At 38.9% G+C, this 26,578-nt stretch overlaps 1 protein-coding gene across 2 annotated transcripts in view; it reads left to right on the top strand.

The window, feature by feature from the left end:
• The window catches only part of SNX29 (sorting nexin 29), a 97,538-nt gene that overhangs the window by 65,765 nt on the left and 5,195 nt on the right, over positions 1–26,578 (top strand). For both annotated transcript variants that reach the window (XM_066198506.1, XM_066198507.1), the window contains one exon: positions 3,495–3,634. In XM_066198506.1, the coding sequence (XP_066054603.1) occupies positions 3,495–3,634 (140 nt within the window). The remainder of the gene's footprint in view (positions 1–3,494; positions 3,635–26,578) is intronic.

Below are 26,578 nucleotides of genomic sequence, written 5' to 3'. Positions count from 1 at the left end.
TAACCATGGCAATCATAGCATTGCCAAAAGCTCCTGCAAAATATTTGAAACATCTTAAGTGAGCTGTCCCATTAATAATGAGGAATATCAATGTGTCACCATCTGTTCCATACTAACAGTGTGTATAAAAGACCAGCAGTTGTGTGAAACAATTTAAACTGCAAGTGGGAATGAACTTTGCTTGTAATGAAAAACTGCAGAGCATGACATAAAATATGGTACATCAAGACTCTGCTTCTTAGTTTTACACCTTAACATCATCTTCTAATTTATATTGAGAGTCTATAACTTTTCCATTATCTGTTACAATTTTTAGAGATTTGTAATTTGATACTGGCATTTTGCTGTGGGCAGAAGAAATGTGGCAAATTATCAGTCAAAAAGAATCTCATGCAACATTTTGAGAGAAACGAATTTCAGATTTAAAATATTTTCTCAGATGTGTTTTGATGCTTCTATAATCTAAAGGAGTTATGCTTGTTAACTGTAATTTTGTGGTCTGTTAATCAACACTGTGTGCTCTTGAACTGTGGGCTAGTAAATTACTCTTAGTGCAGAAACAGTAGCAGATTTACTTTTTAGAAAATATTACTAAAAACTTCAGTGAAATCTTAAAAGTGGGTCTTTATGTAAGTACTGTTATTTTATCTTTCTGTGTATTTGTTTCCCTAATAATGAAACGATGAAATCCAACCTTTAATCATGTGAAATGCAAAGGCTTTTTGCAAAGCGGATGTATTTGAAATTTTAACAAAATTACTTTGTCCTCAAATTACATACACATCAAGTGCGCATAAATGTGTCTATTGAACCTTAGGGGAAGATCTTTGCTGTTTTCTGTGCGAGTACTATGCAAATGTAGGCTTGTGTCAACTCATACAATCACCAAAGACGTACTAAAAGTAGGGGGTGGGTGTCACTGACACAAACCCAAATCAAAAAATTTCCCTTTATTTTTTGCTTGTAAATAAAAGTAGGTGTTTGTTTACGAGTTGGAATGTAAATGACTACCTGGAGTTCTGCTGTGGATAATTGAGCCCAATGAAAAGAAGGTTATAGGTACCTTTTTATAATTTAAGACTGAAAAAATTGGCCAGGCTTTGAGCCAGTTGTTTTTCTGTTACCAATTGTTCTGTTTACTATATTGTGACAAACACTCTTTATTACTGCAACAGCTTGGCAGCAACAGCTCTGTGCTAAAATCATTGCTCTGAGTAGCCGACCTGCTGTTGCAAAACGCAAGTTTAATGATGAAGTGCAGACCTGGAGCTGAAGCATTTTGACCTTTGTTTACATTGCTTCTGGTGAGGACAAGGAGCCTTAGTACATGCTACAGAATTTCATGGTAGATTGCCTGGTGTTTGTTTTACAGATCAAATTCATGTCAGAGTAAAAGAACATTTTTAACAGTTTTCAGGCTGGGTTTCAGGAAAAACAAAGTTACATAGCTGTCATAATAACATAGATGTCAATTGTTTAATGAGCATTGAAAAGCACGTTTATTTATTATTATAATTCCATTTTTTGGTAATATTATGTGTCACAAATTAAAATGTTTACTTTAACGTTCCCAACAGCTTGTGTAAGCTTCAGCTGCACACATTTGTCCTGCTGCAGCAGAGCAGGGAGCAGTCTCTGCTCTGCTCTGTCCCAGCAGCAGCTGCTCTCCGCTATGGGAGCAGGGCAGGGTGACCCTGCAGAGGGCTGCGGGGGGAATTCCAGCACCACAGCTTTGTTGGTTTAATAAAGGACGAGTTTCAAATCACTTGCAACACGACTGGCGTGCGGAGTGTGTGTATGTTGCTGAAAAAAATATGTGACTGATAAGAATGAAATAGCAAAGTGGATGTAATACGTAGGGGTTTTAAAATTTGCTCTTAGATCTTGATTGAATTAATGTATTTGATTAATGAATACATGAATTTTGCATTACATTACTACATTGGATGCAGTGTATGAATGTAGAACTGGAATTGTTGAAGCAGGACTGACCTCTGTGTAAGTTCGTATGTAGAAAACAAAAATAAAATGAATCTGTATATATTTATTTAATTAAGCAACGTAAACACTGCTGAAGTTTTTGAAGTCTGTAAGTATGGATGTCTTCAGCAATTTCTTACATCTTACTCTATTATGTCCCTACAATTATGTCTGATTTGTTATTCCTAAAAATATTCCTGTTCCTGGTAACTTCTAATGAGAGGGAAGAACAGAACAAAATGTCAGTGAAGGTTCTAGGAACGCTACAGCGAATTCCTCCTGAACTCGAAGGAGCATCCCTGCTTTGATGGTGTTATTCTGTTCTATCTAGGGAAGCAATAACCTTCAGATTTGCATCCCATGCATGGCAGCATGGGCTGAACCTTTTCCATACAATGAATTTATTCAGTGTTGTCAAATGTATTTCTGGTGTTTTGTTGGCGGGTTGGGGTTTTTTCTTTTCACCCCCAAGAAACAAGCATTAATTTCAATGCCTTTTCTTGCAGCCAGAAATAATACAGGCTGGATAGACACATCTCTTAGATAATGGTCGTTTTTGAGAGCTGTAGTTGTTTAATAATAGGTTTGGCTTTGTGCCTAGAGAACATACTGTGACATTTAAACCAGGTGAGCGGTGCCAGCGCTCCTGAGACGGAACAGTTTGGCTGGAGCATAAAGCATCCAGCCCCTGATGTCACTGTAAACCTGTTAGAGCTCCCTGTTCCTGGGAAATGTGTCACCTTTACATTATAGTCCACTGTAATTGTCATCCCTCACAGGGAAAAGCTTTGAAATATATGTAAGTTATGGAATGCATGGCATCTTGCTGGTTGTGATAAACTTTTAAGTCCATCAGCAGAATTTGGAGTTTATAGAACTATTCTATTTATTTGGGCCAACATAGTATAAAATCCTGCATCTACAATGCTACAGAAACTTCAGTAAAACATTTTAATGACAGTTGTGATAAAATATTAAAAAAAAAAATCTACTATATGAAGACATCACCACAAAATAATAATTTATCAACATAAAAATGCTGGACAAATGCTTATCCATTCTGGAGTTCGTGTACCCAACATCTGAAAAGTATTAATAGGGGGAGACCTTGTGGGAGTAAGTCAGCATTTATTTCCTCCTGCAAAGACTCTTCATTCTGGAGCTCAAAAAAATGGCGCAAATTGTTATGCCACAGCCTCTGTGCTGCTGTTCTGCTCTGCCTCTCTAAGATTGCAGTGGTTTATGGTCCAGAGAAGACAGATTCTGCCAGGGAGAGGATCTGACATCCTGTCAGTAGATGTTTTTGTGAAACAGGTTTTATGAGGATTCATGATTTTCCTTCATCTCTAATGACAGAGTCAAGGGGGTTTTGCGTGTTGCCAACATATTTAAATAGCCATAATAGCAGAGATGATCAAAAGATCGATTTTTATACTTACTAGGAGTGTTTAGTTACATTATGAAGTTGAGAAGCATGTTCTTTGTGCCATTTATTTTTTTCCTCGCTATTTTAGGATGCAAAGTTTGTAGAAGAGCGACGCAAGCAGCTACAAAATTACCTAAGGAATGTAATGAACAAAATTATTCAAACGGTGCCAGAATTCACAGCCAATCCCAAAAAAGAGACACTTATTCAGCTGATGCCCTTTTTTCTGTAAGTATCTGTCAAGTACTCAAGAAAATATTAATGTTTTTTCATCACAGATTAATTTAAAATATGCCAGCATCTCCAAAATCTTCAAAACAGTGCTTTTTTTAACTAGAAGGCTCCCATTCAGATTGCAGGTGCTTTTGTTATATTTAAAGGAATATATGACATATGGAGTATTTTCTTTTTATTTAAATGGTGATCTTGAATGAAAATCACAGTGTAAAGCTTTCAGGAATATCTAAGTGACTTTAAAATCTGCATCCATACCTCTTCAAACATTAGGTATTTTCAATTTCTTCTCTTTGGCCTTTAATTTTGTTTTGGTTTTGCTTGTGTGGGGTTATTTTTTAATCTTTGCTTTGGGGATGAGGGTGGAGCACTGTTAGGGTCCTTTACTAACCAAATAAAAAAGTCAAGCTGTTGAACTCTTTTTAGCTGAATTTTGCAGTCTGCTGATGCATGTTTTGATTTCATTAATGTTAAAGTTGAATATGTCCAGAAATAACTTAACAGTTGTGTGTTAAGCATCTCAAACCCTTTGATATACCATCACACAAGGGGTATAATCTGGTAAAACTGTCCCTTTTCTCTTCAAACTTATTTCTTTAGGTATTTGTAAATGATATTTAAAACTATTTAGGAAATAATGCTAAAGAAAATTTGTTTCTGAAAGTAGTGTTCTTTCACTAGTAATTTTTTAGGGTAATGGTTTTTCAGGACTACACCTGTACTTATGTAAATTATGTATAGATTAAACACTCATTTACTCTAAATCCTCATGTGAAATTTGCTGTCCATGAGCCTCTGCACAGGGATTGTGCATCCGTGCCTGTGAGTCCATGGGTGGATTCATTTGCAGCTTCAAGACCAATTTCAAAGGAGTATGTTTCATCACAGCACACATATTTAGTTGTATTATTGCCTGGTCTTTTGCAGAGTGTGTCAGATTTTCAAGTTAAAATTGCATTTCAAGAAAGCTCTATTTATTAGAAAATGTAATAGATGGGTAGAAGAATGCCAAGATGCATTTTGTGGCATTCATGAGTTTCCAGTTTTTCTGTGGATTTGAAATCAATTGGATGAGACATCTTGCTGATGGTGGTGTAAATGATGAAGTGATGTTTGTGGGGAAAACTTCTTAAGAGACTTGCCTTTTGCTCCCTAAGAACTTATTGTCTAGAATTTGACTAAGGGCTGTAAAGATGTAAATGGTTTAAAGTTCTGGTTGAGGGGCCCATGTGTAGCTTTTGGTTGAGTCATTTTGAAGAAGTTACCCTTTATGTTGTACTTAGTTTTGATTCTTAAAGAAGAGGGGGCAAATACAAAATACATTTGAAATTGTAAAATGGAATTGTAAATGCAATTATACTCCTTTTCCTGTGGTTGTTTTTTTTTTTTTAATCTTAATACACTATTGTTACAGAAGTAATTTATTACACTATTATTTGGTTCTGAGAAAAAACATTTCAAGAATAGTATATTTCTAATCTCCTGGCCACTTATGTCTAAAACAGGAAGGGAGAAAAATGTCCTCTTACTCCTCAGCCCTAAACAATTGCTTTCTGATACTTAGTCTCATCCCTTTTCTGAGTGTGTAAGTAGAATTTGGATCTCATGTTTCTCTTTATTAAAAGAAGTGCCAGGTATGGGGACCTGCACAGGACAAGATTTAAAATCACAATCCATGTGAAGGCTTCTACCACTCCTGCCCAAATCTGAGTGAGCACCATTTCCCTGTTACAAAACCCCCCAACTCTATTTCTTCTAATGAATGTAATGTAGGGAGAGATTTAATTAATTTCACAGGAAGAGCAAAGTTTTATTGAGAGAGCAGCACGTGTAAGTTCCAATATTCTACGGGTACAATTTAGTCACTGAAGCATTGTGATACAAAATAATGCAGTTACCTCTGAGGAGAGAGATTTGCTGAAGGAAATTGGCCAACACCATTTATCACCCATTCCTAAACACCTGTGATGCACTACACTCATGCTAACCCTGGTGTGGGTGTGCCACAGGTGGCAAAAATCCTGTTTATTTTTACAGGTTTTTTTTTTTTTTTAATTGTCAATTTCATACTTCTTAACACATTGCATGAGACAATGGACTGGAATGTTCTGTGATAGCTGGACATTATTGCAGAGATTCTGTTCTTCGTGTATCTTTGAATTATTTCCTGAGAACTTTTTGTTACATAACAAATGTTTCAGCATTCTCTCTTGGCTAGAGTAGATAGTTCTCTCTGGGAATACTAGCGGGATTCTGGAAAAATTCAGCTGTTGAGCAAAACAACTATATTCCTCATCTGCAGCAGCAGACAAAATAGCTTTTTAATGCATTTTACTACTGAGATATCAGACTCTTCTGCAGCTACAGCAGCAGCATTAAATTAATAAAAAGAACTTTTCTGGAATGTGCTCCTTCTATCAGTGTCTGAAAGTGCCATAATTTCTAGGCCATCATTTGAACTCTCGATGGCTGTTATTATATGAGAGTCATGACCTGGCACTGCTGGGGATTTAAAAAGCATCTGAAAGAAAATACATTTCAGTTCCACTTCAGATTGCCAACTTCTCCAGTATTATCCTTCCTTAATGGATTTTGAGCCTCATCAACAGGAGACCTTTAATATCTTGAGTCTGTGAATTGTTTGTTACATTAATCAATTGTGACCTTTGTACTGTACCTGCAGTTCTTCTATTCTGTTAGGTTTTATAATATTTTACTATAAAACACTGGAAATACATACTAAAAGTCTGATATATTTAGTTTTTCCTCTGTAGCACAAATGTATGTACAGTTAGTTGTATCTTTATCAACGAAGCAGGAATTACAAAACATTGAGGTAGTCCTAGGACTGTGCTGTAGACAGTAGTGATACCTCAGTCTGGGGAAAAAATTACAGTCTTGATATGCATTAACAATCTCCAGAGCATTAGATCTGTCTGTTAGGAAGCAATGAAATACGAAATAAAAAATTATCTGCTCTTAAAGAGTTCCTTCTCCTTCTCACTGCAAAATTACGTGACCAGGCTTCACCGCACAAATGAAAAATCCATAAAGGTTATGTCTGATTAGGTATCCTATAGATAGAAATTACAGGGTCAGTTTTAATTAATCACTTTTAAGACCTGGTTGTGGTCCTAGAATATGATTATGATGAACAGAACATAAGATTAATATCTCTGAGACTGAATCGTCTGTTAATTTAATGCCAGAATGAGTATTGCCTAAAATTTTTATTTTGACTTTGTTCCTTTGGGAATTCCTCCCTTTCAAGTGCAATGGTTCCATACAGTCAAGCACAGATCTGACAGGGAAAAACATTTAAATTGATCCGTATGAAATAGCCTGGCACTCTTACTGAGGAAGGAATTCCTTTTGTTTTGAAACTCAGCAAACGGCTTGCAGTACAATAATGTGAATGAGTTCCCATTATGGTATCAAATGCTCCTGGTGACTGGTGGAAGTGTCTCTTGTTCTGAATCCTTGTGCCATGAACTTTCATTGATGTATTTTTTCTTTCATCAGTCTCTACCACTTGTAATCTCAGTTTGTATCTTTTCCAGTTTTGATACTGCATTAGCTCAATCACAGGACTGGTCAAAGAGTTTCCTTTATAGTCCACTTTCATGTCTTAATGTAAAAAATAGATTCTGGCTCAGCTAATTTGTCTGTTTGCATGCTGAATAAAAAATTCTTTGCAGTAATAAAATTGACATCACAAGATAAATTTTCCAGTCCATGTGGAGCAGAACCTAAATCAAGAATGGGCACTGCTGAATTAGATTGCTACATCTGCTAGCTGGCGAAGGCCTTTCTGCTAATACTTACTAAAATGAGCATTTTTTTGCACTTACAATTCGTTCATTATGGATAAACGAAGCTGGCTATAACAAGTACAGTTGTGTTTTAATCACGTTTTTATCAATATGAGAAATTGTCACACACACTTAGCTCTTCTTAAATTTATGTAAAACCAGAAGGAATCTTTGGCAACAAAAGTCACAATTCTTTGGACCATATAATTGAGTCTTTTATTATAAATTATCATATAGATTGTATGATTTAAAGTATGGAAGAAGCTAAAAGCTGTAAAAACCTGGGAAAGGAACTCTAAAATGCTGTGGGGGTCCAATTTTCTATCTCTCTTGTTTCTGTATCAATTGTCTTCGTTTTCTAAAAGAGGTTTTCTTTCCGTTGTTCTCATAATGGGCACGAAGTGAAATGTAGGAAAAATAATAAACCTCCCTCTTTTCCCACTGTGAGGAAGATGGAAGCCTCTAGCAGTTTGCCCAGAGGTTGCTGGCACTCCATGTTCGGATTGGACAGGACACAGCCCTGGGCAGCCTAGCGGGGCTTGGCTCAGTGATCTCCAGTGGTGCCTTCCAACCTCAAATCGTTCTGTAAATCTAGAATGTCATCTTAACTCCACTTGTGTTTGACACCCACCCCGCACAAAGAGGTGTTGGCTGAATTACAGCTGCTCACACGGTGTTGGTTACCTGTGAGCAAAACAAAGTGTCAACATGGGAAGTTCCTACGCCGCAGACTCCACTTGGAAGCTGTGCAAAACCATTTGGTAGGAATTGTGCCGCTTTGCTGGTTCTTCTGCATTGGCAGTGCAAATGTTTGGATAAAAATGCATGCAAGAATGGTATAAACACAATTTGGTGAATGTTTTCACGGATTGCTGTGCTAAGTACTTTTTTATCTCATATTGTAGGCCACAGGTACATGCTACACTGGTTTCTAAATAACAATTTTATGTTCTGCTGAGCTGCAGAGCTGGACATTAATTCCCTTCTGGGAGCTGCTCAAATAGATGCTTTAACAAAAGCAAGGAATCAGCTCAGGAAATCATCGGCAGGTTCTGTTGTCTGCAGGAGGTGTTTGAACACCAAAGGAGGCATCAGTTCTTCGTGATGATTAGACGATTGTAATTTTCAAAAAATATGTTGTCTCCATTTCCCCTGGGTGACATTACTGGCAGCATATTTGATAGCAGAAGTTGGGTTCTTAGGTGTTTTGTGTCAGTTGTCTTTGAGTCACCAAGTTAAATTGTAGTAAAAAAAAAAATCACTATTTCTATCTCTTTCTCATTTTGTAAAATGCTTCCACCCTCTTAGAAGGTAAAGTTATGAGAAATGTGATAGAGAAAGACTGATAGGCAAATTTCAGTGCCAACCAATCAGCAGCTCAAAAAAGAATGTCATCCTGGGAGTACTCCTCTCAGATTTATTTAGCACTAAACAGTGTTTAAAGCCAAGAGTCTGCTTTTGGTCTTGCGGACAACAAAGTTAAAATATTATGGAAGAATAGATGTTTGTTCTGAAAGAATTGAAGGATTTTAGTTTGGTTTGGATTTGGCAGTTTTCTCATCTCTATTTCAGTTGCGCCTGTCAGTGTGTCACTGAGAGCAGTTAAATGTGTATATTAGAGGTATGAGAGGTAAAAAGAACATTAACTTCTCTACAATACCATTGCAAGCATTAAAATCTTGCTGCCAAGTAAAAATGAAATAAATCTTTTAGGAAAGTTACTGTAAGGCACCTGTGAAGGTTGTATTTCTGGGTTCATTTTAAAGAGATTGGCAACTGACCCTTTCGAAGTCAGCTTTGAGGTACTTTAGAGGGATAAAATCAATTGCTCAGACTCAAAGTTAACTACAGATGGGTGCAACAATTATATTTCGTTCAAGAACTTACTCCCCGCAAGGGACAGGTCATGTACAGCAGATGTGCCACAGTTTTAGTGTAAAGAATGAACCTAAACCTTCTCACGGAAACATGAACATTATTTCAAATAAGATTTTTGAATACACAGACATGAATATAGTTGCATATGAGGATAGAGGCGTGACTGTTCTGCTGTTATTGCATCTTCAGAGAAACAATAAGATGAAAAGCAATCAAGCAATCCCTGAAATGCTGTCAAACAATGATTGAAGCGAAGTAAGGAAGTTTTAAAGACAGTTTTGGATAGGTTGATTTCTCAAAAAGTGAGTTGGTGATGGCATGACACTTCTTAAAGCTATCAGGGTGCCTATCTGTGCCTTCTACTAGAATGAATGGCAGCGCTCAGCTAAAGCCTCCTGCAGTGATGTGGCCAGGTTGGTGCTGGCTTGCACCCCAGAGGGGGCAGCCTGTGCCACCAGCTGTCCCTGCATGGCTTTTGTGTCTCCTCAGCACAGCCCAGGTAGGTTGTGTAACAGGAATAAGCTCTCTGATAGAATATAGTAAGCACTCTGGAATTAAATTTACATGAACAAACTGGAAATAGCAGTTGCTTAAATATGGGACTTTTAATTAGTAAAGCACCTTCTAATGCCTGAAACATGCTAATGAAACTAATTTATTGCTGTGTTAATTGATTGATCTAATGTAGAGACATTGCACAATATTTATCTTTCAGTTGAACTGTGTTGCCAAGCACTGATGATTGTTGAAGTAAAAATATCTTAGATATTTAAAGTTTGATTATCATGTTCAGATAATGCAGGAAGTTTCAGTTCAAAATTCTTTTTCGGAATTTTTGTTGATGGTAGAATTAAAATACTTGAATTTGAGTGGATTGTTTTTAACAAACATAGAGTTGTCTCACTGTTATTCTTGGGTTCTGCATTCCTCACTTTGTAACTGACAGTTTGGGTTTTAGTCTTTCATAACCTATGATGCTTGACATCAGACTTAAAAAAAGCATCATGCTTGTTTTGATCTAAGTGAAATGTGAAGAAGTAGGGCAAAAATTGTTTGGCCAAAGTATATGAAAATTCAAACTTTCATCTCTTTCCCTTCTACCAGAATTGCCCGTTACATTGTTTTTTGTGGTTTTGCGCATATCGACATCGAAGATGTGTATTACATGGCATTCTTCAAATGTCTTATATTTTTCCTTTCCCTGCTAGGGAAAATTGAGAGGGTTTATGGATGTTAGAGGGAAAAGAGGAAAGAAAAAATACATCAGCAAGAATAGAAGCAGTGATAAAGCGGGCAAGAAAATGCAGGAAGAAAGAGACATGAGATGCTTGATGTAAAAGCAAGAAGGGTTGAATATAGTAGGGACCTGTGGATAAACACGCTGGCACTTCAGGCTTACTGGAAGCATTTGGCTTTATGCAGCTGGGTTTATCCAAACACATGAAGATCATATGATTGTAGTTTTTCATTTTACAATAGATCTATCTGGGCTTTGACAGGCAATTTGTGAAATAATTAAAGCTTTGTATAGGACATGAAAAATTGACACACATTCCCATTCATTATCCTAGTCTATCAGGGAGCATTTATTGCAAATCTGCTGCTCCCTTTGCACAGGATAAAGAGCTGTCCTGCATCCTCTGATTTGTTCAGACCAAAGGTTTGCAAAATCATTTCTTACCAGTGGTTTCTCTTTTAAAATGGTCGGAACAGATTCTAAAATCTCTGACCTGAGCTAGGCAAGGGTGCTTATCATGGCAATGCCATTAATAGCAGTCACAGTCCTCAGATAGTTGCCGTAGATGGAAATATATTCCAAATACCCATCAGCACTTAAGATATTTGCTGACTGCAGCTTGGTTCTGCTGTTAGTAGTTTTACAGAAGGTAGCAGCCAAGTAACTGCTCACTGGAGTTTAAATGACATTTTTTGATCAGGGAGAATATTTTGCTTAGACCCTAATGATTTACATGAGGCATGTAAAACCAACAGGATGTGCCTTTTTTATGAAAACATAGTAATCCTTCACATGTCCAATACAAATTAAAGTCAAAATTTTCAGTCAGAATATATGTTTTGACGTATTTAAAACTATTTTTGTAGTTGCTGATTTTCTTCTCAATTGTTAAAGTAAAAGGGACTAGAAAATCTGTTAGGTTTTCTTAGTTCTTTATTTCTCTCAGGTGCATTTCTATAGGTTGTTTCTTTTCCAGCAGTTGGTCTTATTAAATTTGCCAGCAGTGCCCAGTGCAAATAAGTTTAATTGAGGTGAAAGAATCTCTTTATGTCTCTTGACTACAGTTTTCGTTCTTTTTCTCCCAATTTCTTGCTCTCACTTGCATTTTCTCAGTCTTGCAGTTTTAAGGCACCACTGAGTCAGAGGTGTTTGAGTATTCAGAAATACAATTGGAAGGACTTTGTCCTGCAGGGATGGGTAATAGTGAAAATATTACAGAAACACATCCCTCTAAGCTCACCCTAATGAAACACCTCAGTGTTGTGGTGTTGCAGGACTGAGACAAAAGAAAAAGGTGTTTGTTGTTTTTGTCTTGGTGTGATGCTCAGTAAAGCTGGGGTGCCAGCCAGCAACTCCATAATGCTGAAGGGGTTTATGTATTGTATTTCTTGCCCCACTATTGAGCCTTACCATAAAAAAAAAAAAAGAATCAACTTCACTTTGAAACAGTGTGACTTACACCAATTACCATCTCAGTAAAGACAGTGAGACTTGCTTTGCTGAGTTAATTGCTATGAATTGTTCAACAGGCCTCACAAATAGGTGTTTATGAGCATATTTTCATCAATTAGATTTTTATCATGCTTTTTTATATTCAGAGTGACCTTTACAATGCTTATGAGAAGAATAATTTAGTGCATACTATACAAGGATTGAATACTCTCCAGTCACCACTGGAAACATTTGAGGGCTTGCGATCTTTACAGTCACCTTGGAATAAACTCTTGTTTAATGCTGCCTGAGAAAATAAGAATTATGTTTAAAATTACTGAAACAAATGACAGAGAGGCTATGCTATGCTATTTCTTTTGCCTGTGTAGAAATGTACGGGAAATGCTTTCCATTGCCTCGGTTGAAAAAATGGGGCAAAAATAGAAAGCAAACAGATAGACAGCAACAGTTATAAAGCACTTTGTGTGTTGCTAACTGCTGGATATTGGTTTCCTTTATAATCACACAATTTATCAAGCTCTGAAACAAATGGAGATTATGTTGAAAACAGCCATGGTCAATGTAAGAGCAAACTCCAGTGCTGCACAAAAGAAGCTTTTCACTGTGCTGTGCATTTTGTGATGTTCAGTTCCTGTCTGTCTTTTGCAAGGAACTGGCTGGATCAGGATGTTTATGAATGTTTTTTTTTTTTCTTTTTCTTTTTTTTTTTCCCCACTGGGCCCCATGAATTCTAGCATCACTTTCTATCCTTTTTGCTCCAAGTTAACAACAGGCTTTGTAATGAAAGATCATTCCGAGGGACGAGTTGTGATTCTCAACAGCACATCCTTCCTCCTTGCTCCTTCGCTGCTTGCCAACAAACTCAGCAAGTCCTTAGCAAAAGACAGGGTTTCTAAACCCTGGGGTTTGTGTCTCTAACACACTGAACTTGTAGCAGTGCAAGAAGAGGTTAAGATTTTTCTGATAAAAGAATAGAGAGCCAGTTAAAGTTTTGTGTCATTACAGCAGTGATCCTGTTTCCTTGGTTACAAGTCACATGCACTCCCTTGTTAAAAAGTGAATTCTTTAGAATTCAGGCATTTCTGTACTGAGCAGGTGTTTCTGAAATTGGTAGCAAAAAATGGGCTCTAGAGCCAGGGAAGAAAGTTTCAGTTTGGACGTTGGGCACGCTGTTCCTGTCAGCACATTTGCTGCACACTCATGTCTGGCAGGGAGTTGCCAAGGTGGATTTGGTTAGCTAAATCAGAAACTGTTTCTAATTTTAAACACACAGAAAGATCCTGCTTCTGTTTTGTCCATACCTAACTCATAAACAGTGGATCCAATATTTTTTAAAGCTCCTTATGCCATCTCTGGATCTGGAACAAATTTTTGCATCCAGGCTACGAAAAGTGGAATGCTAGAAATGCTAATATAGTTAGGTGTGCAGGACTTCAAAGTCCTGTCCTCATTTTTGATAGCATGGAAGCACTTAATGTGGAATAAGGTATGGAACAATCAGTCTACTTTTTTTTTTTTTACTTTCAGCTATGTTGACAGCCATCTCGAGACCTTTCCTTTGTAGCGTGGTGTGGTTGTCCCAAGTGAGTAAAAGAATAAAGATGCTCTTGTCAGACAAGCCATATGACAGCTGTACCTGACATTCAAATATAGAATTGCTGCACTTTTCTTGTAAGCAGTGTGGTTTCTACCAACATTCTCACATTATTCCCTTCTGATTATCAGCACTGCTTAATATATTAAATTAATGACACACAGGAACAGAATTCAAGCCAAGAAGATGTCATTATCATAACATGTTAAAGTGCACAGCACAGTGTCAAGGTGTTAGTTTAAATTAATTTAATAGCAGTGCATAAAACCAGAAAAGTCCAGATTGCAACAGTCTGCAGTTGTTCACCAGAGTCATTCTTTTAACTGGAGTAACTTGTTCAGTAAGAACTTTCAAGTGAATTTTCAGCCTGGAAGAGTGTACTGAAAATACTGGAATTTTTCAGAAAATATATTTGGGAAGGCAGAGCAGTAGAATAAAGTTTTGTCAAATTCTCAGTAGGATTTGCTCACTGAGCTTGGGCAGTCCAGTGTTACACTGTGATTGAGGTCTGGGTGGCTGAAAACCAGAGTGAGTCAACAGGGACTTGAGGCCTATATTGTAATAAATGTGAAATGAGGGCAAACTGAAACATGAACAGGTGAATTGATTTGGAAGAGTGAACTTGATGTTGTTAATGCAGGAGGGAATTGGTTTACATGGGGAACTCGGGAGTGGTGATTTCTGGACAACAGACCAGTGTAGAATCAACTTAGCACAGGAGTTTGTTGACAGAAGAATGGGGCATGAACAGGAGCAAACAGTAGCTGGGTTTTAGTGGGTAGCAGCGTTGTGGCTGTCAGTGTGAATTATTATAGAAAGAAAACTGGAGAAGGTAGGGAATACAAGAATAAATGAGTAGAATAAGAGTAGAGGAGTGCTGTAAAATGTAATAGGAGCAAGGGACTGAATGAGACAGTTTGGATTGGTTGAAGAAAAGCTATGTTAAAATGAGGTGAAAAAGGGAAAATGGTGGAAAAGAATGTAAAAAAAAGAGAGCACTTACACAGGATTTATTTTCCTTTACTGCATTTTCTGCACACATAGAAGAAGCCATTTCATTAGAAGGGTGTTGGGATTTCCTTCCATTTTTTGAAATGGTTCTGATAGCTGAACTAGCAACCAAAGGTGTTCACTATAGGCACAGAATTTTTATTTGAACACTATGTGGAAGGTATTTTGTCTTCTGAAAACAGGCCTTGAAAAAATATACATGGGTGATTCTGGAATTTTAGAATATTCTTACAGTGTATAAAGATTCAGCTCCCCGAAGGATCTTGGGGTGAGAAGGTCTGGTGCAATGAGCATTCTGCATTCAGTGTTACTCCATGTACAGAGCAATGTAAATTCCTGGCAAGAGGAGATCCCTCTGCTTTGGTTGTCTGTCCAGCTGGGTGAGCATTCAGTGGACCTGCTCTCTGTGTGCTGGGACAAAACTGCCTCTCATCCTTTAATCCTCACCTCTGCAAGCTTCCATTCTCTCCATTTCATACCCTGAATTTATTTTTGTGAAGTGCTTTCAGCGTAACTCAGCATGAGTTTTTTTTTTAAAGTACTGGAAACTTGGAAAATGCACAAGCAAACATCTTCTATCTTCAACTCCATTGTCTGCGTGCTTTAAAATCAATTTTTGCTCGTGTAAACATTTAGTAAATTCTGAGGTAATTTATATGTTGATCCTCTCCATTCAGCAGTACGTGTACTCTACCAACCCTGGAACTCTAGAATCTGGATTTCCTCAGTAGGAAGCTCTTTCTTTGTGCAGTTCTAAAACTCTGCTGTCACTGTTCATTGGTATCAGGATTCTGCTAGCAGATTTATGAAATCATGAAATGTACGTTTATGGGGCATATGCAAATACTCGCAAAATTAAATCTAGGTGGCAATTTTAGTAATATTTAAAATGCAGGTATTTGTGGTATCATCTGTGTCGGTTTACTGTGCTCATTCTCCAGGCCTAAGGTATTAATTATATGGAATTATGGGCTGCATGGGTGCTCTGTTCTGCAGCTCTGTGCCGGGTTAATGGGCTCTTTGTGCTGTCTTTGTCTCCAGAAGCAATGCCACTGTGGTGTACCTAAATCTTGTATAAAGCTGTCATGGGTTTTGCTCCCTAGCAGATACCTGTCTATCTAAACCAAGACAAAAACAAATGCATGTTTTAGTTCTCATGCAAAATAATGAATCAAGAGTTGCAAAGCATAACCGTGAAAACAGTCAAATACAAGCCAATGTCTGTAAACCTGCTCTCCATTACCCTCCTTGTCTACACCTGATTACTGACAACTGTAAAACATTGACATCGAAATTTTCATGTTTGAAAGAGTTTGACATCTCTACAGGATTGATAAAAGCTTTCCTACTAAGGACGTAGAACATGTTTCTACTTGATTAGCTAAGAAATACAGCAGGGCATTCTGTTTCTTCTTCCCTTCAAATAATAGTAATTATCAAAGGTTCAGATTCTTTTTTCTTCATTAACGCGTATACATAATTTGTAAAGGAAGGTACGTCTAGTTATTTCTTTCTACTATCTTTGCAATTGTCTGGTTATTTCTTTTTACTATGTAAACCAGTTTTGGGCATGATTGTCTGAGTAGATTTTTTACAAAAAAATTGGTTCAATGGTACAACTAATTTAATGAAAAAGAGTTTTATATTCTACGTGTTATCCTACTTTTTCCAGTAAATGGGACTTAGACATGTCTGGACAGTTGATTTCCTAGTTACCCTCTCTGTCTGTAACAGTTTGCTCCATTATTCTGCTGGAATTGACTTTTTCAGAGGAGGAGAGCACGGAGGAGTTTGCGGCTCAGTCAGTCAATAGCTGAGAATGTGCTAAAATGCTGGGAGTGTAAGCAAGTGCAGATGCCTCTGTGTTCTTGCTGTCCTTGCTGTGTGACAGTGTCTACCTTCCAGCACGTGGGAGCTCTCATACTTTGAACAACCAAACCTGTGTCTTTTTGTCCCTTTTCAATCAAAGCCCCCAAAATTAATACAGTATTTTAAAATGGGCACAGAATTTTCAATATAAAAAGCTTGCAAACATACAGAATTATATTGCATCCTAATGTATATTTTTATGTAAGATCCAGGTCATCAAGGAGCACCAGACTTGGCCAAAAAAAAAAAAAATTATCAAAATGACTATTTTAATTCGGTGTGAAGATAATTTTCTTCTCAGTATAATTTTTCACACTGCTGAGCAGGTGAGAGTACATTTAATTGCCTCTGTAGTGACTGCATAATGGGACATGTGGATGGTAGGAGCCATTTACTGCATGGACTTCAGGACTGGCTCAGGTGCCTCGTTGTGTCACGTGAACATCTTACAGAGGCCTCTGATGGAGCTGCATAATGTTCTTTTCACAAAATTTTCCCTTCTTGAGCCAATTCCCTGGCCTCCTTACTCAAATCTACATAGTTCCCTGTAATGAATTTGTAATTTTTAAAGCTAACTTTTTGGCCTACTAAATCCTGCAAAACAGTTTGTAATATTTATTCTACAGCTGCACGTAAACTAGCTGATCTAAAATTGCTCGTTACGTTTCTCTTTCTGGAGCTTATTTTAAGAAAATTGCCAGCTTTAGATATTCACAGTCAAATCTCAGCATATGAAGATTGCATAACAGCCAGTTCAGGAGATGTATTTTGGAGAACTTACAGGTAGGGAAAGGGAACCATCTGCAGGTCCCTGACAGAAAACAAGTTTCCAGCAGAAAGTGTTTTGAACACTGTTGATGTGAACATGTTGTTTTGTAAGGAGCCATCTGGTCAGTCAGAGCAATCTGTGTGCAAGTGCAGATGGATCCGGGAGCTCGGGGATCCAGAACCCCGAGTTCCCTCTCCTGCTCCTGGGGACAAGGCCCTGGGGACTCCCCCTGTGAGGATGTGCTGACCCAGCGAGCCTGGATCCCACAGCTGAGCTCTTGGTGGGAATGGCACAGCGCTGGAAGGAGGAGAAATTCCCCAAGTTCCGTTCTCCATCCAGCTGGAAGCGGGGTGCAGGTAGGTGGGATGGCTTGGAGCAGATGGGATGGTGAGCTTCCCTTGTTGATAAGTTCTCGTGGCCCACAACTCTTCTAGTGATGTTTCTTGAAATTAGAATTTGAAATAAACAACTGAAGAGGGAATTATTTCTTTAAATATATGTTCACAGAATGAATAGAAACTGATTAATGGAACTGAAAGAAACCAAACAAAATAAAACCATATTTATCATATACCTTCTATTTATAATATACTTAGAAGTTGCATAGCATGCAACTGTGGCACTTAAAGATGTTTTTGAAGCCATGCTATTCTTACAAAGAGTGGGGTTATTTCTACTCCTCCTTTTCTCTCTTGTGTTGAAAGGAACTTAGGGGCTTCTTACTCACTTTAACCAGTCTGCATGGCAAGATACATTACTTAAACCACACTAAACTAGTGCGGCCTGGGGGATGTGACCTCCACAAAACCCAGGCTGGAGATTTGTGAGTTTAATTCTCTACTTAGTAAAACCGTACATAGAGTCATGAAACTGATAGACACAGTTTATAACAGATGACTCCTGGTACAAACCTGTTACTGAAAGTCAGTGTATGTTCAAGAGAAATACTTTAATTTGACATTTTCAGCTTGGATTCTATTAACAGGGGAAGCTTGATAGAGATACTTGCCAACAACACAGACCATTGAAAAATCACTTTTCTTCTACAAGTTTCTAACTTGTGGGAGTATAGAAGAGCTCCCAGGCCAGCAGGTGTGCATTGGATGTCCAAAGGCAGCACCTCCAGCGAGAACAGCATTTAGGGATTTGTTCTTTGGGAAGCAGCGTCTGAGTTCCATGACCCACCAGGATGGCTCTGTCTCCTTCTGTTCTCTCTTCAGTTCCCAAACACCCACTGCTGTGTCACCAAACTGCCTTTCTGGGAAATGGGAAAGGGCATTTCCAAGGTATCTGGTGCAGAAAAAAACCCAACTGGCTCCTGTAAGGCCCAGCCTGCTTTCATTCCTGCCTGGTGGCCATCCCAGTGGGCACTGCTGGTGTTTGCACCCCGCGCATCAGGCCTTGGTGCACAAGGAGCTGCTCTACATTCAGCCAAGGGCCTTTTCCTTTTGGGGTGGTTCTCTGTGACAGCTGCAAATGCTTTTAGCACAGGATGGCATTAGCAAACAGTTGTGGTGAGGTGGATTTCTGTAATGTATTGTCAGAGATACTGCAAGCTGAGTTCTCAGACGTGAGTTTATGATGTTTGCTCCAGATCCCCTGAAATGTCAATATCTCAGAGCAATTGCCCTTGAGAAATCTGTTATGCAGGGGAAAAAAGTGGAATAACTATTGAAAATACGCTGTTCTTTAAATCAGAATGAGGGTGTGCATATGTATTCCCATATGTAAATTTTACATAATTGCTTGAATGGCAGAATTAGTAGAATGATTTTTTAAAAAAATAATTTGCTAATGAAACAACATGACTACTTTTCCTCTTCATGTAACTGTTATATTTGGAGTACTGCAAGAAAACCTATTCTGTATTGCTTATTTCACTGGGAATAAAACCAAAGATTAAGTTTAATTACTTTTCCACAGTGGAAGAGATTTTGAGGAATGAATGAGGCTATGCTGAGGATGGAAAATAAACTTTATTCCTTTCTCTTAGCATACGAAACAGTGAGGAATACTCACAAAACTGTGGTTTAGAACAATCTGTTTATACATCTTATATTGCTGTCTTCCAGTGCTTATTCATGCTCCTTTCTGTGCAGCACTGACAGTAATGGATAAATGGATGCATCCATTCAAATACAGAAAGCAAATAATCTTCATAAGGGAGGTATCTTTGTACTTGTGCGTGTACTTGGCTTTAATCCAGACCATAACGAGCTTGTTTATGCCCAACTGCACAGTTTTTCAAAAGGAGGTGGGTTATTTCTTTTCCTCATTTGAACTTGTATTGAAAAATATTGCAGCAGCCATCAGTTTTTTCCTGTGAAAACAGCAGGAATTAGCTACAGGCCATCACTGAAATTCAAAACATCCTACAGAAGCTTTGTTCCTTGGTTTTGCTTATCTGCCAGCTGTAAACATAATCCATTCAATTCTGTTGTATGATGGATCTTATTTTTGTGGTGTATTTTTAATATGTTTGGTACTTGTGTGGTGGTAGCAGAATCCATGAACTGAAGTTGAAGTATCCCAGAATAACTTGCTGTAATTATAGGTACTTGTCTATTAATAACAAAAAATTCATAGTATGCAGGCTTTCTTCCCTGCCATGGCCCTTCCCATCATTAACCACCGAGTAAAGAAAGTTACTTTGGCTGGGTTTTTTTTTTTTACTTTAGACTGTTTCAGAGATCTCCAAATACATCCTCTGGAGATACAAATGAGGCCAAGTGTCAGTTCAGAAATGCCAAATGACCTGAACTCTTGAGGTCTGTGCAGAAATAACAGTGGCAGCTTCCTCAGCCAGTGCTGGTCCATGTGCAGCAGCAGGGATGGCACAGATATCCATCCTCTCCCTGCTTCCACTCCCTGCTCCTGCATGGCCCAGTGAGAACTTGGTGTATTTACAGCATCAGTCTGACATCAGACTGCTGCTCTGTAAGGATGGAGCCAGAACAGCTGCACATTTCCTAATGCACATCTTCTTTACAGCTAAACGGGCTTCTTCAGTTTACTCTTGCTCAAATAACCTGAATTTAAACAGAAATTCCGGGAAGGATTTGTACTGGGATGGCTGGGGTCACCATCTCCAAGAGCAGACCAAAGTCCTTTTTCTTCAAATCTTCACACATTAATTCCACAGTGCTCCACAGTTTGATTATACCAACAGCAGTATGAAGGTTTATTTTTAGATTAAGATTTAGAAGTGTAAAACAATTGCACTTAAGAGTTTAGTAAAACTCGCGATATGTGGTAAAAAGACACCTGCTCATCTTTGGGTCTGAAAGTTGGAAATATGGGCCTTGCAAACAGCGGAGTCCATTTCTAACTATTCCGTGTTTATCTGACTTCTGAAATCTTGTTTCTCAAATTTTATTCTTATCTTTAAGAACTCATGAATTCATTCTTTATAAGAGATTTATTAGTTTTAATACAGTAAATCTGGGAAATCATATATATATATATATACACTGAACAGCTCTAAATGTCTGACTCTCTTAGAAATTTTTCAGTAGAAGACTCCTGCATAATAAAAGAGAGAAATCCTAAAGCATCAGCTATTGAGAGTAGCCAGGTATGACCAAAGGGAAAGAAGATGGTGTTGGTTTGCATTGTCAGGCAGACTGAATATTTTATCATATTTTTACTGTTAGGGCCACAGCTGAATCAAAATGCATCTAAATCCTGAAGGCTCCAAGAAAATCCAGTGCCCAGCATTGCAGAGCACAGGGCAGGGATAAGATGACAAGGCTTCCTGCCCGTGGAGCTGTCACTGCAGTCGGGCTCCGTGTGTCACCGGAGCAGGGCAGGAACAGCCTCTGCTCGCTCTGTTGAGGCCAGCGCAGCATCACTGCCGGGGGAACTTGGGCAACACTTCCCCTCCTGTCTGCTGGGGCTGTCCTCCTGCTGGCAGAGCACAGCTACCCCAACAAAGATGAATTCTGCATGATCTCAGCCTGGTACTGTGCCTGGGCACGTGTACTGCTGACAGTGACACAGGGGCTTTACTGAGCTTCTAAACCTGCGAAAGGGAGCTGCTATTCAGTTCAACATTTACTCGGAGCCATAAAATGCCCTCTGTCAAAGATGACTGTTCTTCCTAACAGCAAGATCTTCATGTGGCCTAAAGCCACAAGACTCAAAGAAGCAAGAAGGGGAAGTCATAGGTAAATGGGGAAAGTGCCTGTCTTGTGATCCTGTGCTAGCTTCCTTCTGGGACCAAACTCAGCTGGCCTCCAGAAGCAGATTCTTTGGGCAGCAGCAGCCATTTCCAGGCTTCTCCAGGAGCTGGAACTGAGAAGGTTCAGCAGCTCCCAGCTGCCAGGACTGTCACTCCAGCCCTGCAGCTACACTGCCGTGGCTGCCAGCAGTGGGACAGTCACGGCTGCTCACGGGTGTCCTAAATTGATTCTTCTCTGATATTCCGGCAAAGGAGCAAGATTATCGCAAATGTGATTTATTTTTGCTTTGAACTCATTGGCAAAGTTCTGAGTTATAGAGGGACCAAGATGATAGACTTTTTAAAGGCACTGAAGCTGATGATACCTGGAGAGCTGGCCCCAAATTTCAGGAGCTCCTGGCCAGCAATGCACCGCACATTGAGCTCCCGCTGGAGTCAGCAGCAAATTTTGCTGCCTGTTAACCTAATTTGGAGTCATAAAAAAAGAAAGAAAAAAAAAAAAAATGAGCTGCATTTACCACATTTTCATTTTACACAGAAAATAATTAAGATGTGATTAAACAGAAAAGGTGATTTTGGTTGCTGGGTACTGTGGTTGCCTTTTTGCTGGCCAGCCTGATGCTTGTTCAGTTTCTGTCGGATCCATCAAGATCATTGCATCCCAAGCTGGCTCCCGTGGTCCTTTACTAGGCAGTGTCCTTCCGTGAGCTTCCTTTTCCATCTTGGATTAAATGTAAACAGCAGTCCCTGTCTTCATTACCAAGAACAAAGTCAGCATTTCCCTTGCTATTCTGCTGATGGTACTCATTTATTTACATATTTCCCTATCTTGATTACTTTTGTTTATTTGGAGGGTACGGATCTAACTCCACCATGCCAAGTCTCAACCCTCTCCCTGTGATTAGGTTGCCAGGTGCAGATGTACTGTTTTCTACGGTTTTTCTTATCCAACTCAGTGGGAATTTCTTTTTTATCTCAGGAAAACTAAATAATGGGCTAAAATGAAGAATAATTTAAAAGCTCCCAGAGGTTGAGATTACGGCCTATATTTCTGAGGTTTTTAGGTCATGGATCACTATTAGTATCAAGCTTATAGCTGAAATGCAATAACATGCCCTTAGTATTTAAAAAATAAAACCCAGAAAGAGTGATTGCTGTAGAGCAGTGTTCTTCATGTTATTTGTTGCCACCGTGTTTTCCAGAAAAGTTATGATAATGACTTCTGGAGCAGTTTTAAGTTTGTTCACTTTGTTATATTCATTGCTGTTATTTTTAACGTGACATTGCTTCAAATCTGGATCTGTCCCTGAGAATGGTCACATCAGCTCTCTCCTGCCTTTTGCACATGTTAATATCATGTGTAATCTTCATGAGAAATGAAGACACTTCAGAGAAGCAGCTGATACCTCTTAACTTGATGGAGCCATTAAAACTGAAGCACTTCCTTGGAAGATCAAAACAACATGTTTTGATCACAACTTTTCTCTATCGTTCCATTTGCTTCTATGGTGATTTTAAAAGACGGGGCTTGTCCTTAGAAGAATGATGGTAATTGTTCGTGCAGGTTTTTATGATGGGCCAAACCCAAAGCAAAGAGCTGTAAGTTGCATTATTCCCTTGGAGACTATTCAAGTCACTGAAAGCTGCACCTGCCAGTGCTTTGGGGCAGATATTCCTGCCTGGCTGAATATGAATCAAGAGCCAGGGAGCCGGGAGGGGACAGAGCCCCTCAGCAGGGACACAGCAGCCACTGCCCAGCTCAGAGCTGAAAAACCAGGGGCTGTTTGCTCCTGAGCCCATGGAAAACCAGGAGACTGGTAACTCCCAGTGCTGAAATGAGGTGGTGTTGAAGGCTGAAAGTCTGACGTGCTAAAGTACGGCAGGAATACGCACCGAGTTTTTTACTGCCGTTAGTACATTAGTGAGCTCAGAATCAGGTAAATGATAGGGATGAACAGACAGGAAGAAACATTTTAAGCTTTCAGATTTTTCTTCTCTCTGATAGTGGCAAAATTAAGCAAATTGGAGGAGATGATAAATCTTTTTTTTTTTTTTTTCTTTTTCCCAGTGCTTGGCATAGAACATGATTAATTATTTGCATTTTGTGTTCTGTGTATAATTAGAGGTGAAGGGCTTAGGGGTGTTAATACTTAACTCCTTTTACTGGCTTCATGTGTCCTGCTGTCTGAGAAGGCATTTGCTGTAAACTTTGTTGTAATGCCCAATGTCAATTGTATGAATTATGTGCTGTTTAAAAGCTAATCTGGTAATTAAAATTGCCTGCCTTACATCTCAAAATTGTTGTGTGCAAGCAGTTTGTGAATACGGAGGAAGAAGTGCCTGGCTGGTCACTGTAATGCACTGCTGCCTCAGCACGTGGAGATTGCTACTTGCCAAACAAAAGTTTTAGTTTATTTTCCTGTATATGATGCATTCTGAATCCTAGTGCACGTCTTCTGTCTTCAGTTTCCTCAGTGTTTTCAATAAAAATGTATTCTAGCTGTCTGTGCTTTCCTTAAAGATAATTACTTGCTAGCAGGAAAACCCAAATCCAAGTATTCACTGAACACTGCTCTTGTGAAAGCAAATCCTTTTGTTATTACACAAACAGCCTTGGATCATGTTCTGCTTCTGAGCCACTCGTTCATGAAATCCCCTCTTGCTGAGTGTGGTGGATGGTGCTGCTCACACAGAGTCACCCCTGACAGGAGGAGAATGAGTAGAGCTGAGTGTTGGTGATTTCCAGGTGGAAAAGGATGGAACAGCCAAACTTCCTGCTTTTCAGCTGAGCACAGAAGTACAAACCCCAAATCTACAAGCTGTAAATAAATGTAAATCTGTGTGTAGTGGTTTCTGTCTTCCCAGTCGGCTGGGCAGGGGTCGTTTGCCAGAGCACAGCATTCGTGCACTCTGTTATTCTGTCTGGGGCATCACAAAACACGGAGAGGAACCGTTCCCAAATGCAGAGGTCATTGTGCAGTGGAAAGCCAAGGGATGAGGGGATTAAGTAGAAGAATTGCTTAGATGGAAACTGATGAAAGGTCACCTTTGCAGGGTTCCGAGCATTTCCTGAGTAAAAGAGTGTTTAATACAGATATTATTCAGTTACAGAACTTTTAGATACAGTAACCATCTTGTTATTCCAACTTCAAAATGAAGTTAGTGGGGAAAAAATGTTATCAGAGTTACGTACGGTGTCATGGTTTACAGAAAAATTCAAATAACAGTGCAGACATTGCTGAAGAAAGTCTTCATGCTTTTATGGAAACTGAATTGTAGGATGGGAATGTTCAAATCAGGGTAATTTGAATTGTAACAAATGGAAACACAATTATGTGTCACTGTTTCACTGCAAAAAGAGATCAAATACGTCATGAGTGCAGAATTGTGTATGTGGAAGAAGAAGGAGCTGTGCATTATCCAAATGGTGGGACAGAGTATTAGAATTAATGCTTTTCATTTCTTGAAATTTCATTTCAGATCTGATCTTGATGGGAATGATTATTCAGTTTGTAACCTGACAACTTTGCTCTAATAGTGTCTCCAGGATTTTCAGTGTCCAAGTGTACTATTAGAGGGATTCTCTTCCTCTCTCTTCTGTTAATAACTGACTCTTTAAACATCCAAATCAGACATTTGTATTAATAAATGGAGATCACAGTTTCTCATTAATAATTATATTTAATTTCTATAAAATTGGGAGCAGTGGCAGGAAATGTGTCTCTAATTATTTTTATACTTCACCGTCTGGAAACGAGGATTTTCGCCAGTTGACTGCAAAGCAGGAGTGAACACAGTTACGTGAGATGATTTGGTGAATTCAGAATCTCAGTTAATAATGCCACTAAACAGGTGTCTTCCTTGATTTTAATTGGCAGAAGGTGCTGAGATACGTTGCATTGTGAAGTCAGAATTAGTTCTCAATTTCTAATAAGGATCTCCTGATATGGTCTGGGCGTTGCTTAACAGGCCCTTTTTGAGGAGCTGCCTGCCTGAGCAGCACAGTAAGTGTTAGGTTATAACCAGATTATTACATAACTAGATTATTATAATGACTAACAAGGAATTAATAACGCAAGAAGCTGGCAAAAGTCACCAGATTTACCTGGCAGTGAATGCCTTTTTTCATGAGGTCTGTTTAATGTAACTCAAGTAAAACCAGAATTAAGAATGTCTCCAGAGAGGCAGTTACGTGTGAGATAGATCTATAGATAGGTACATGAAATGCCTGATCCTGAGCTTTGCTACACTCCCAAGATGTGCTTATTACTTCTGTTCTCTGATCTCTGGCTGATACAAAAGTATTTCCAGTTGCAGATATGTTGTACGATTTTTATCAGAAACTTTCTCTAATTTTATCCTGAAGAATAGGCAATGAGATGGGAGAGAAATTTCTTCATGTAAATGCTCACATCGGCCAAGAGAATACTGCAGTTCCATGTACTGAGTATGTAAAGAAAACCCCACAAAATACAGTTTACATTTGGATACAGGGCGAGCAATAAATCAAAGGTATGAATAAACCAGCAGCTGATGAAAAGGACCGGTTATTTTAAGCTATTTTCTATAGATGCACCTCAGGCAGAACTTGACACCAAGACAAAATCAATGAAACTGAATCGTTTGCCAAACAAATGCTGGGCAGATCAATCAGGAATGCTTAAAAGCTAAACAATGACCCGGTGGGAAGGAGGAATTGATTGCCTCAGCAGTTTGCTTTTTGCTTCAGAAAGGGCCAAGGTGAGAATGCAGAAAAGAACTTGAGCCTTTAATAGGTGGACATTCCACCGCTGCACAGGGCAGTGCCTGGCAAGCCTCTCTGCCTGCAAGGCTGGGCCTGGAAAACTGGCCCGTGCTAAGGCTTCTGTGGCTCAGAGGGAATAGAATGAAAAGCAGCATGTCTTATTAAAGCCAAACAGGTGTAGCTGGGACAGGTGTAGGCTTAGACGAATTGCAAACTTACCTCTGGGACTTGGGGGAGCTGGGCTGGGAGAGTTATTGCAGCACAGCTACTCCCTGGTTGAGATTTAGGTATTTGAAATTTGTGTTTTAATCTGAGTAAAACGATCAACTAGAGGTGAACCTAACTCAGCCTCCCGAAACTAACCTAGGCACTATTTTTACTGAGCGTGACAA

The sequence above is a fragment of the Chamaea fasciata genome, unplaced genomic scaffold (genome assembly GCF_029207755.1).
Source record: "Chamaea fasciata isolate MVZ Bird 193981 ecotype frontalis unplaced genomic scaffold, bChaFas1.0.hap1 SCAF_16, whole genome shotgun sequence".
NCBI lineage: Eukaryota > Metazoa > Chordata > Aves > Passeriformes > Sylviidae > Chamaea > Chamaea fasciata.
This window is presented reverse-complemented; position numbering and strand designations above follow the sequence as displayed.